The sequence below is a fragment of the Jaculus jaculus genome, chromosome 5 (assembly GCF_020740685.1).
Source record: "Jaculus jaculus isolate mJacJac1 chromosome 5, mJacJac1.mat.Y.cur, whole genome shotgun sequence".
Classification (NCBI taxonomy): Eukaryota; Metazoa; Chordata; class Mammalia; order Rodentia; family Dipodidae; genus Jaculus; species Jaculus jaculus.
The window spans coordinates 129,720,583-129,733,941 of record NC_059106.1 but is presented as its reverse complement, the minus strand read 5'-3'; the positions used below and the strand labels follow the sequence as shown (position 1 = coordinate 129,733,941).

Genomic DNA, 13,359 nt, shown 5'->3' with positions numbered 1-13,359 from the left:
CCTCTTTTAAAAAGTCACAATTTGACTTTCTTCCATCTGGGCAGTTCACTTTACAAAGGAGTAGCCCATGTATCATGCAGCACTGTATTCTGCCAGATGATACTGGTGTCTGTAGTAGGTCTACATGTTTATAAGAATTGCTTTGAACTATTTTATTTTTTAGAGAGAGTAGGAGAGAGACAGAGAGAGAGAGTGATAGAGACAGAGACAATGAATTGATGTATCAGAATCTCAGCCACTGCAATAGAACTCCAGATACTTATGCCATGTAGTGGTTATGTGTGACCTTAAACTTGCATCACCTTTGTATGTCTGGCTTATATGGGATCTGAAGAGAGATTGAACATTGGTCCTTAGGCTTCACAGGCAAGCACCTTAACCTCTAAGCCATCTACCCAGCTTAAACTATTTTTAATGACATAAAATCATCAACAATATTTTTTGGCTAACAAGAGGATGATTAATTTCTTGTAGAGCTATTATCTTATATTCATTTTCAAAACTGTCATTCAATGCTTTACAATTGGTGGTCAGAGAAAACATTATCAAAACTTAAAATATTATTTGTAGCTACAGCACCTTTCATCATAGCCCTTCATTTAAAATAATTAAGCAAAAAAGCAGAAATTACTCATGGTGGAAATGGCTCAACAATTGTTCTTCAGGAGGCAAAGTGCTTGATGCACAAGCATAAGAATCTGCATTTGGACCCCATGAAAAGGCCAGGCATGGCAGCCCACACCTGTAATTCTAGTTCTGGGGAGATGGAGGCTGAAGTTCTCCAGTGCTTACTAGCTAGCCAGTCTATCCAAATCAGAGAGCTCCTGGTTCCATGAGAGAGACCTGACTCCATCACTAAGGTGAAGAACGGTTGATGAGACACTTGACATTGACCTCTGGACTTCACATACATACATGTCCATGTGTCCATACATATGTACCTACACATATGTATGAACATACATACACACACCACACACACACTCACACATATATACAAACAATTTTATACTTCATTTGTTCACTAATTTAATAAAAGAAATATGTCTAGATGGTTTTTATTTGTAAATCTATTGCTAGGTTCCATGTTGGAAAATGGTTTTGCACTAAAGTGCTTAGAAAAACTGCCACACATCCAGGTTTGGGAGTTGAATCAGTATGTCCCCTGTAAAGCACTTCTTCCATCCTTCTCTATCTTTCAAGTTATCAGTTGAAACTAGAACCTATGAGTAGAGAACGATGCTATTGCCTTTGCAGCTTACTGGTGCTCTGGAAGAGCGTGCAACAATTCCCACATAATGCTTTTAAGTAGTCTTACCCTCCTGGGGATGATACTTTCCAAAATTTTAAGCCAGGACATGAAACTGCTTTCAGTGACCCTAATTTAAACAAGATATTTACACCATACAGCATTTCTGTCTAGATTTTCTTATCTGTGACATGCAGATAAAGTGAAGATATAAACAACTCCACAGAATGTATGGGTTTAAAACAGCTCAACAAACTTATAATATACCTGGTAGACATCAGGAGTTGTACAAATGCTAAAAATAAGAACATTTATAAATTGCATGGGGGAAAAGACTACTGTACAATTTCATTGCCAAAAAACTTTAAGTCATCCCATCCAATTTTTTTTTTTTTTTTTACATACAGTATAGGAAATGAAGCTTGTAAGAAATCATCAGGAACAAAAGCAATGCACTCTTGATTCGCTCTTGCCTAGTGTGCGCATAGCATTCTGTTAGCTGCCCTACCAAGATGCACTTTTGTCACCATTTCATGGTCACCCATATCAATTCTGCATGGCTTAGATTACTCATTCTGCTATTAAATCATGGTAGAACATTTTTACTTTGCCACCTCTGGCTTCTCTGAGTATCTGTATCTGCAAAACTTACTACAGAGTAAAGGAAATAGTATAGTGTAGGTGCTGAGTGTTTAGAACTGGCACTTGGTTTCCTGACTGAAATCTCAGTTTTGTGTTTTCCAAGCTCAATGATCTTGGACAGGTTACTTAATTCATTTAAATGTTAGTCTCCTCATCTACAAAATAAGGAGAGTGGCATAAGGCTATTGTACATGTTATTTATTTATTTATTTAAGAGAGAGAAAGAGGGAGAGTCAGAGAGAGAATGGGTGCACCAGGCCTTCAGCCACTGCAGATGAACCCCTGATGCATGCACCCCCCTTTGCATCTGGCTTACATGGGTCCTGGAAGGTTGAACCAGGATTCTTTGGCTTTGCAGGCAAGTCCCTTAATCACTAAGCCATTTCTCCAGCCTCTATTATGCATGTTTTTTTTTTTTTTTTTTTTTGTGTGTGTGTGTGTGTGTGTGTGTGTGTGTGTTAGGGTCTCACTCTGGCCCAGGCTGCCCTGGACTTCACTGCATAGTCTCAGGCTGGCCTCAAACTCACAGCAATCCACCTACCTCAGCCATCTTAGTGCTGAGACTAATGGTGTGCACCACCATGCCCTTTTGGATATTTTTACTGAGGTAATATGTGCAACCTACCTTGCAAATGGTAAATTGAGAAATTGTATATAGAAGTAGTAAGACTAAAAAAAGGCCCATAAAAACAAGTAAACAGCAAAAAAAAAGTAGACAAACATAACCACAAGTATCTTTCATACTAATGGAAACCATGATATAAAATATAATTGCACGGGGAATTGTTCAAAATTTTATATATAAATCATATCAAAGCACACATGAAGCACAATGGGACATACCAATTTCATGTGCATTGAGAAACTATGAGGAAAACATCTTCATGGATCTGCAAGGAATTTTTATTTCTACTCTGCTGGCTCAGTCCAGATTAAAAGAAAATCAATCATTAGCAAACTTCTGTTTTGGTATACCTCCTAGAATCCTGTTGCCCTACATTTATATTACATCCACGACCTTAGAACATGAAACTAGCTCATCTCACCAGTGTTGTGGACGTTCAACATGTGACTGTTTGAGGCAGAATGCTTTGGTTTGAATTCTGGTTCTGCCTTTCACTGACAATGGAGTATGGGATGAATTTCTTAGTGTTTCTGGGCTTCATCTATGACATGTGTAGATGAGGATAATACTAAAAACCACTTTGTAGAGATGTGATGAAGATGAGAAATTGAGGCATATATAAGAATACTGCCTCTAAAAATGAGCATTTATGAAACTATTAACTAACATTGTTCAATCAATGGTACCTTGTTCTCTCAGACAAATGGCAAAGGCATTTACAAGGTATTAAAAAGTCTTTGAATAAAAGCCAGTTAAGCTTTATTTCCAGAAATGATTCACATAACATTCTTCATACATAACACCTAAGAGTTCAGTTCCACAAAGGAAGTAAACAAAGAGCCTTGGAAATAAATCCAAGTATTAATGAATCTGATTTTAAGTACATGTTATTTTTTCCCAGTATAAAATGAAAGCATTATAATTTGTCAGTAAACAACAAAAATTTAAAACAAAGCAGTCAATTAAATGATGCCAATAAAAATCTGTATATATTCTAAAGTAAAAAGGTGTAAGACAAGAGCAGAAATTGTTTCCCTGATATCCCTGTAACACTGAGCCCTCAAACCTGAATACATATTTGAAATGAAGGCTACATGCTTCGCTTCCATGACCCTAGTGTGGCTACTTCTCCAGGTTGTCATCAGGGGCTATTGGAACCATTTTGAAAAGAAAACTGGAACTGATTTTCAAACCTGTCTTCTCATTTCTCCTTGCTGTCTGGTAGATAACAGAGATAAGGACACATACAGACACCAGTGGATGTGGTTGTGGTACCAGTGCAATGTTCAAGCCTACTCCAAATGCTCTCCCACCGAGCCATGTTTTGTGCACAGCTCTAATGAGTCATAGCAAAGAGAGAGGTGAGAAGCTGATTGTAGCCAGAGTCCCTACAACAGATGCCATAGCTTGTCTCTACCTTGGTTTGTGTGAGAATTTGTATGATTAAGGTGCTTTCCACATGGATTCTGTGCTGTGTGAAGCTAATCTAATTCCAATTAGACTGCTGGAAATGTCTAGCTGCTCATTTCCTCATTTGCACTGAAGTGCAGCAATAAACAGGGACTTCAGGCCATTCTGGAACTAGAAACATTTCTTTTGGACATGTACATAAGACCATCCAGACCCAAGTGGAAACTTAATAACCCCAGTGCAGATTTTTGGCTCTAATTAAGATGAAAGACTGTGTATATTTTCTTTGGGGGTGGAGTTGGAGGGGTTCATTATAACTACTATTCATACAGGGAATAAATAAAACAGATTTTGTATGTTCCTAAATTTTCCCAAAATGTAAATGGTCATGTGCTATTTTTATATAAAAAAATACTATTTTAATTGTGCAAATAAAAAATGATGCAGAAATTCAAAGAATGACTTGTCAAAAACATTCCTGAGAGCAGATATAGTTTCCAATGAGATACCTGGAAAGTCTGTCTGGACAATTCCCTACTCATCTCCATCAGCTTCTCAATGATATATTCCTTTCTTTTCTTAAATTTTTTTGTTTATTTTTATTTATTTATTTGAGAGTGACAGAGCTAGAAAGAGGCAGATAGAGAGATAGAATGAGTGAGAATGGGCACGCCAGGGCTTCCAGCCACTGCAAATGAACTCCAGACGCGTGCGCCCCCTTGTGCATCTGGCTAACGTGGGTCCTAGAGAATCAAGCCTCGAACCCGGATCCTTAGGCTTCACAGGCAAGCACTTAACTGCTAAGCCATCTCTCCAGCCCGATATATTCCTTTCCATGGAAATGACAGTTCTAATTCCCAATGCTAATTACATAGCAGAAAATGGGCCACTTTTCTACTATATTATTGCCATTAGTAAGCATGTTTCATATCTCTAAGAACACAATTTCTCTGAAACATGTATTTATTTGCCTTTAGAATTAACTAGTCATTCATTTGTTCATTCACAGGTTCACATACTCAACAGAACAGAAATGATAAAAATATCTCTTTATGGTATATCAAATACCGTATATGGCAATGGGAGATATGAAGAAAATTACACTGCAATATGCTCATTCAGAGAACAAGATAACCCTAAGGGGAGATGGGGTGATAGGTGAAACAATTCAATGTGATCACTTTTATAGAAAAGAAATGCATACTAGGAAAAAACCAAGAGTGATTCATTTTTCTTCAACAAAATTAGGGAGGAGTAGTTTCAGAAATAGTGACCCTTGAATTCTTTCTTTCCATGGGTTAATCAGCATATTTCATGCAGTGGAAAAGAGTACGTGGAGATTATTCAGTACAGTGGGAAGCACAGGCCCACCATAGTGAAATTTCACTTTAGGGTGGCCAAAGAGTATAAAGAAAGGCTTGAGAGGCAAGAGGGCTGTCACAGTGTACCCAGTGGATAATGTGAGATCATTTTTGGTTGACTGTTGTAGTAAAATGCAGTATACACTCCATGCCTATGATATGTTTGAAGGACAGCAAGGCAGCAAGTTAGACTAAGTCACAGAATTGTACTACATTGTACAGATATTTATGCTTCCTCAGACAAGGAAGCTGAACCAATGATTTAAGTGAATGTAATGTGAATTTTAGAGAAGAATGTTGTGATGAGAGTCATTTAGACCATGAGAACTAATACAATCTGCAGAGGAAGCATGAATATACACATGGCCACCCAATGTCTTTGTAGAGAAACTTTTGTGGGCAGAAAACACATAGAAAAAGAAAATAGATTTCTCCTATTGCTAAATTATAAATTATTCAGCACTATGTTAAGTGATCATAAAGGGGAAGTCTTAGGCTCAACTGAGAAGGGTAAATTTTCTTGCTTAAGCATTTACTGATCAAACAAGCACATTTTTTTCTTAAAAATGCAAAGAAAATTGACAGACTATGCTATATATTCGTTCACAGCAGTATAGAGATTAGACTATAAGCCCATTTTAAAAATTATTTTACAAACTTTTAAACACTTCAATACTATTGATTTTTAAGAAGTATCCTAAGAAATTAAATTTCTTTGTCCAGCAAATAAGGAAATTACATTTTAAATGGTAACTGACCCTAATTTTCTACATTCAGGAATCTTCTAGTCTCCATGTTTAACCAATTTTTTCAGTACTATGTATGGGTAAGAGGCATCTCATTACTTTTTCCCCTTTTCTTTTCTTTACAGTTTTTGATAGGAAAAGTACTTTTATATTTTCTAAATATATGTTCTGATTGGTTAATTCCAGGAAAATCCTATAGTGCAAGGAGACAAGTAGCACAATTTGTGCCAAGACACAGATCATGGTCTGAGGAAGAAAAGACATTTGTTTCATACCTTCAATAGGTTTTGGTACAAAATGTGATGAGGGTTTGGTTTTCTTCACTCTGTTGCCCTTCATAATTTGACCTTCTTTATTGAGTCCCAGAAACCATGCTCGGCCTGATTCCTGCTGGCGGTACAGTGTGGAAGAATAGATCACATAATAGTTTTCAAACACAGACTCCTTAAATTTGCATTCTGGGGTGAAAACATCCTGCAGAAAAAAATAAAAAAAAAAGAGAAAGGACTTAATAATAAATCAATAATGCTTAAATCTAAACAACTGAAATACATATAACCTATGTTAAGAATGAACCAGAGACAGCTTCACAAAGTTTTTGTTAGCATCTGTATAAAGAATCCACATACAAAACCCAAGAAGTTGGTGTTAACCAATATTTCCTCCAGAGCAAAGGACTACTCAGGTGTGAGTCACTTGCTGCAGAGACAGGGACAGCACCAAGACTGTGGTCAACCCAAAATGTGATCTAGCATAGTGTGACATAAGTTGAAGTGCTTGATTATTCCTCATTTTAGTGGCCCTAGGCATGTAAAAAAGCACTAGAATTTATTCATGTAGAAACCAAAATCAAATGTAATCACAACAAACACAGGCACATTGGATGTGTTTTGAAGGGATTACTATTGATATACAAAAGTTTATCACACAGCCATGGATTCTTCAATAAACTCTCCAGTATGATGTGACTTTGCTTGATGTTAGTTTTTGCCTTAGTTGATAAACATTCTTTACTTAGTAATCAAAATTTCAGACATGACAAGCTTAAAAATGACCAGTAGAAAAAATACTACTGTTACATTGAAGAATTCTCAATGAAACATAGTCCAAGAATAAATCATAAGATTATCTATTTCATTCCCACCATCTGATAAGTGTAAATACAAGAAGGCTGTTTAATTAAAACATTCATTAAAAAACTGTTGAATGAATGCCAGAACTCACTTCCTGTGTTACAGCTACTGCCTCTCAACCTCCCCATTTTGCCCATTTTCAATGACTATCAGCAAGATTTTATAATCAGTGCAGAAAAATCCTATCTTCAAATGAACAAAGCCTATTTTCTTGAAAGAAGTAAGTATAAATCCTACATGTCCAGCATTTATAGTTACATTGGTATTCTTCATTGTATACTGGAATCCAGTCTTTTAATGTGAAAGTTCACACGTCAACCCATTTACATGTGGAGATGAGTTAATGACAAGTCGTAGGAATAAAGCTGGTGGAAACTATGAACTTGGCAATGATACTGATACTCCAGGACTGACCTCCTAGCTCCATGTGTAGGCAGCTAAGTGGCAAGCAGATGGGAGACTGGTGAAGGTGGTAGAGACACTGCTTAAGGGTCTCCTTCATCTGTTTAAATGGATCTAGCATTACTGAAGAAAAAAAAAACAGACTAAGAAAATGGAAATTCAATAATGATAATAGTATATTGCTTCTATTAAAAGTAAAGGATAACTTCTCAGAGTATTTAAGAAAGTTACTTTGAAAGTCAGAGAAAAACATGAATATAAGATACTTTTAATATGATAGTGATAATAACAAATGCCTAATTAAAAGTGTTAATAAGAATGTGAAGAAACTATAGTTCTCACAGTCCTGGTGGGAATGTGAAAATGAAACAACAGCTGAGGAAGTAGGTTGGCTGTTCCTCACAAGATTGGACATAGTTACACGACCCCATAATTCCACTTCTGATATGTTCCTAGAAGTAAAAACATATGTCCACACAAAAAATTATACATAAGTGTAGTAAAGTAACTGATACTGAGTGCTACCAGGAATGAAAACGATTGCGATTTAGATAACAAATGCTTGATGTTTGCATAAATTTGTAAATACTCAAAATCTCTGAAGTATATACTGTGAGGTTTTTTGCATGAGAATAATGTCTCACTAAAAACAACAACAACAAAAAAAAAAACAAAAACAAAAAAACAAAAACAAACCTAGAGAAACAAAGTGGCTTGAGAAGATGGGAGAGGGGGAAATAAAGCCACTGTGCACTCCATGCCTGGAAGCACAGAATTAACAGAGAGACTCTGTGTTCTTTTATGGTCTTGCCTCCAAATTATGAGGAATCAGTTGAATCACTGCCCAGTATAGAGATCAAAGTGGTACAGATTCAAGCTATCAAATGTTTCCATAGTAGTCTTTTTATTTATTGTACTGAGGATTGCATACAGGGAGGTGCATATGTTAGCCAAGTGCTCTACCAATGAGCTACATCTCAGCCCTATATTATCTGTTTTATGAGTAACAAAACAACTAAAGCAGACTATATTTACAAATAAAAGAGGGATATGAGCTCATAGATGTGGAGGCTGAAAGGGTCCTTGAGCAGATGATAGAAATGAGAGAACAAGGATCTAGCAAAACAGGAAGCCAGGATAGAAGAGATACCCCCAGTTCTTTCTAAAACCACACATCTAGTTGAGTAAAGGGAATCTCACTAAGCTCCAGATAGCTCCTAATATTTAACTCGGGAATAAAACCTTCAAAACACATAACTTTGGTGGGATATACTTACAACACATTCAAACTATAGCATAAGGTCACATTAAATTCTGATTTTCTTCTAGAATCTGGTTTAAAGATTTAGAATATGCTTCAATTTTGCCATATTACTTTATTTAAAAAACCAAGCTGACCAAAATAATACCAAAGCTTTTACTTCTAGATCTAAAGCAATGCTAATAAGCATGGTATTAGCCCTAGATGCTAACAGGTTCTTAACCATTCAAGGAATAAATTCTTTTTTTAAAAAAATTATTTATTTATTTATTTGAGAGCAGCAGACACAGAGAGAAAGACAGATAGAGGGAGAGAGAGAGAATGGGCGCGCCAGGGCTTCCAGCCTCTGCAAACGAACTCCAGACGCGTGCGCCCCCTTGTGCATCTGGCTAACGTGGGACCTGGGGAACCGAGCCTTGAACCGGGGTCCTTAGGCTTCACAGGCAAGCGCTTAGCCGCTAAGCCATCTCTCCAGCCCTCAAGGAATAAATTCTTTATGTAAGCTTTCAGACAATATGCGGACTAGGGGAAACATATATGGCAAGGATTTGTTTATAAGCACATAGTGACATATATGAAATTAGTAATACAACTTACTTATAAGTATATGCTGTAGTGTGCATGTGTGTGTGCACGTGTGTGTGCTTAATGATGAATCATTAAGTTTATGTAGCTACTTAGTGGTTGTTCAATTTTCTGCCTTTATTTAACAAGGTATCTGAAGCCTGTGATAATGAAATAAATGTTCCCATTGTCACGGGAAGTTACAGGCATACCCAAACCCCTGGCTAGCACAGAGGACTACTGGCTGTTGGTTCAGAACTTCTTTCATTGCCACATATATCTTCCTGCTGCATGGCCAAACCTGCTTATGATACTGAATTATTGACTTGAGTAAGGCTTATTCATGATAAAAAGGAACATGTCAATCATGTAGAATCACTATGGTATTTACAAATGAGAAAGTAACACTTTCAATTAATGAAGAGTGAGTGTGTAGGAAAAACAGGGGTCCAAGATACCATCTAGGGACTAAAGTCTTGACGCCTGACCCGGCAACACTACAAAGGACCCAGTCCAGATGAGGAAGCCCATGAAGATGGTTTAGTACCCACACCAGTGTCTTCCCCGCCCATCTGATTGGAAACTACCATGTAGAATTCTCCTTTCCCACTAACTAAGCGGGTACATATTGTATTTGGATTCCTTCCCGTGTCAAATGTCTTTCTAACTCTCCTGCACACTTAGATCACTGGTACCCTACAGTTTCTGGCTTCTTAAGAGTCTGTAACTGCCAAGAATGTTCTCCTTTGGGGCCATCCTCTAACTGTGCAAACTCTGGCCCTCCCTATTCTCATTGAAATGGAACAATGCTGAAGATACAAACAACATGAAGGACAGAGATATGGAGAATTGGAGATTCTAGGACTGAGTACAACAGCACTGTTTTCACCACATGCCAATTCCTTGTGTGCCATGTGTGCCATAGTTCCTAGCTGAAATGCCCAAATCATTCTTACTTCTCTATCCAATAGGACTATGACAAATGTTCTTCCTTGTTACCTCAGGCTATAGTGTACTTTCTTCCTTTAGTTTCTCACAGTATTTCATCTTTCTCTTAATGTGCAATATGCTTTCCTTGTGTCATAGTGGTTTTCTTCTTCCCATAGACACAATGTGAACTTCAGTTCAAGAAAAATGTTTTTTAACTACAAGTTCCATGAAGCTTGATACACTCAGCACTCATCTTAATTGTTCTGAAGTAAATAATAAGCATAGTATAAATCAAAGAAACAGTAATGAGTATGTGTAAAAATCTAGAACTGATTGACAGAACTGAGTTGGTTTTTCATTTTATTTTGAATGTGCCATTTACTGTGAATATTTTTTTTTCTTATCTATAAAATAGGGATGAAAAGTTTCACATTAAAATGTGGTTGAATTAAATAAAATGAAAAGTATCACTTCACAAAAATTTTCTTTGTCAAAATAAAGTTTCTCCTAGGTAATTCAATAACAGATGGCATGCAACAGTTATACTATCAATAACACAAATTCATTCATAGGTTATAGGTAAATTTGTAAAATATTTTTATTTTTATTATTTATTTGCAAGGAGAGAGAAAGAGAGAGTATCAGTATGCCAGAGCCTTTTGCCATAGTAAACAAATTTCAGATGCATTTGCTACTTTTAGCACCTGTTTTTTTTTTTTTGTTTTGTTTTGTATTTTGCCATTTTCTATTCTATGCCATTATATTGTTAATTGCTTATTGGTTTTATTTATAAATAATGCATGGTAACGTTTCTGAGTTAAAAATATAAATTTGAAAGTTCTAATAATAATGGTTATACCAAGTCATGAAATGAAAAAACTATAAAGAGATAATTTTCCAAACCAGATTGAGAAATAAACAATAAACACTTTCTGGAAAAAAAATCATTTGAATTCCTAAATTTCTGGCTCATTACAATTTCTACTTCACTCTGGGAAAACCACTGAACCTCTGTGAAACTGAGCTACTGACACTGTAAACTGACAATATGTTTACTACATATGTGTAGGGTTGTATAAATCAATTTATATACCATCTGCAAAAGCTAGTTTTTTTTAAATTTTTTAAATATTTTTTGTTCATTTTTTATTTATTTATTTGAGAGTGACAGACACAGAGAGAAAGACAGATAGAGGGAGAGAGATAGAATGGGCGAGCCAGGGCTTCCAGCCACTGCAAACGAACTCCAGACGTGTGTGCCCCCTTGTGCATCTGGCTAACGTGGGACCTGGGGAACCGAGCCTCGAACCGGGGTCCTTAGGCTTCACAGGCAAGCGCTTAACTGCTAAGCCATCTCTCCAGCCCAAAAGCTAGTTTTTAATTTTAATTTATATTATGAGAGAGAGAAAGAAACAGAGAGACAGAAAGAATTGGGTTGCCAGGGCCTTTAGCCACTACAGTCAAATTCTAGACACATGTGTCACCTTGGGTGCATGAGTCAACTTGTGCATCTGTCTTACATGGGTTCTGAGGAGTCAAACCTGGGTCCTTAGGCTTCACAGGCAAGTGCCTTAACCACTAAGCTATTTCTCCAGCCCTGTGAAAGCTCCTTGATACTTTCAAAAATTATACAATTTTTGAGATTATTTTTCATAGAATAATATGACTTTGAAAGTTTCTGTACTTTAGCATGATATCTGATTGGACTAAAATTTTTGAAATTTTTGACTAATATTATGCATCTCAGTCACAGGCACATTCTTGTGTTGCTAGGAATGGAACTCATAATCTTACATGTGTTGTGTAAGTCTCTGCCCAGAGCTGGAGCACCAGCCTCATCAGAAACCCACATTGGTCCTGGTTTTGTTTTGCAGAATGTATACTTTGAAACTTGGGTGGGAACACATGATTTACATAGCCCTATATAGTGAGAACAGTTAGATGATACTATCATCACACCTCATCTGCATACTGTTACCCACAGTTCTCTATCTCCTCCTCTCTCTTGGCTGTGATTGGCTGTGATGTTTCAGGGGAATGAACATTCAGTCAATGAGTAAACAGGTTAGCACTCCAGCCACTTGTACCCTTGCTGTCTTTCAAACACACTAAGCATGTCTCATTTCAAAATTTCCATGCCAAATATCCCTTATTCTTGACAATCTCTTCAATTTTCACTTTATTTTACTCACTGCCCAATGTGACTACCTCAGGGAGACTTCCCTTAGCCACCTTGTGTAAGGACACATGCTCTCTAGTCATTTTCTAATCTTTATTTCAGTATTTCATTCTTCATAACTCTACATTGCACAACAACATAATTCATAAATACATACGAAACTATATAAGAAGAGAGGAACCTTGTCTGTTACATTGCCTTTTTATTCTCAACCAATCTTGAAATTAAAAAGATCTACTCTAATAAAATAATTTGGTAGAGAGACATCTTGAGAGCTGAACTTGCACAGCTGTCCATCTATTTGCTGTTCCCACTGAGACGGTCATTGTACTTCCTAGGATCTCATTTTCTTCAATTGAGAAATCACTAAGCAATCACAAAATACTTTTTGTCTTAATTTCCTATAACTTTATTGTTCAACTCAAATGTTTAATTTCTTTAAATTAAACATCCGTATTATTTCTATAACAATGTTAAACTATCAGATAATTAATAATAGCTCATTAAAAATAAAACAGGAAGGGCTGGAGAGATTACTCCGTGGTTAAACTCATTTTCTTAAAAGGCCTGATGGCCTGGGTTCAGTTCTCCAGTATCCACACAAAACTATATGCAAAAAAAAAAGTGGTGCATAAATCTGGTACTCATTTGCAGTGGTAGGAAGCCCTGGTGTACCCATTCTCTCTCTCTCTCTCTCTCTCTCTCTCGTTTTCCAGTTTTCCTCTCTGTCTCTCTCATACAGATATTATAAAAATAAAACAAGGAAATATGTAGTCAGACAAAATGGATTTTTGTCTTATTTAAATGTTTATAATAAATAATTTATGCCATGTAAATATTACCTTCTTTCAAAGAAC

General features: G+C 36.5%; 1 protein-coding gene across 6 annotated transcripts in view; it reads right to left on the bottom strand.

The window, feature by feature from the left end:
• The window catches only part of Fgf12 (fibroblast growth factor 12), a 559,941-nt gene that overhangs the window by 16,094 nt on the left and 530,488 nt on the right, over positions 1-13,359 (bottom strand). For all 6 annotated transcript variants that reach the window (XM_045149232.1, XM_012947899.2, XM_045149234.1 and 3 more), the window contains one exon: positions 6,309-6,507. In XM_045149232.1, the coding sequence (XP_045005167.1) occupies positions 6,309-6,507 (199 nt within the window). The remainder of the gene's footprint in view (positions 1-6,308; positions 6,508-13,359) is intronic.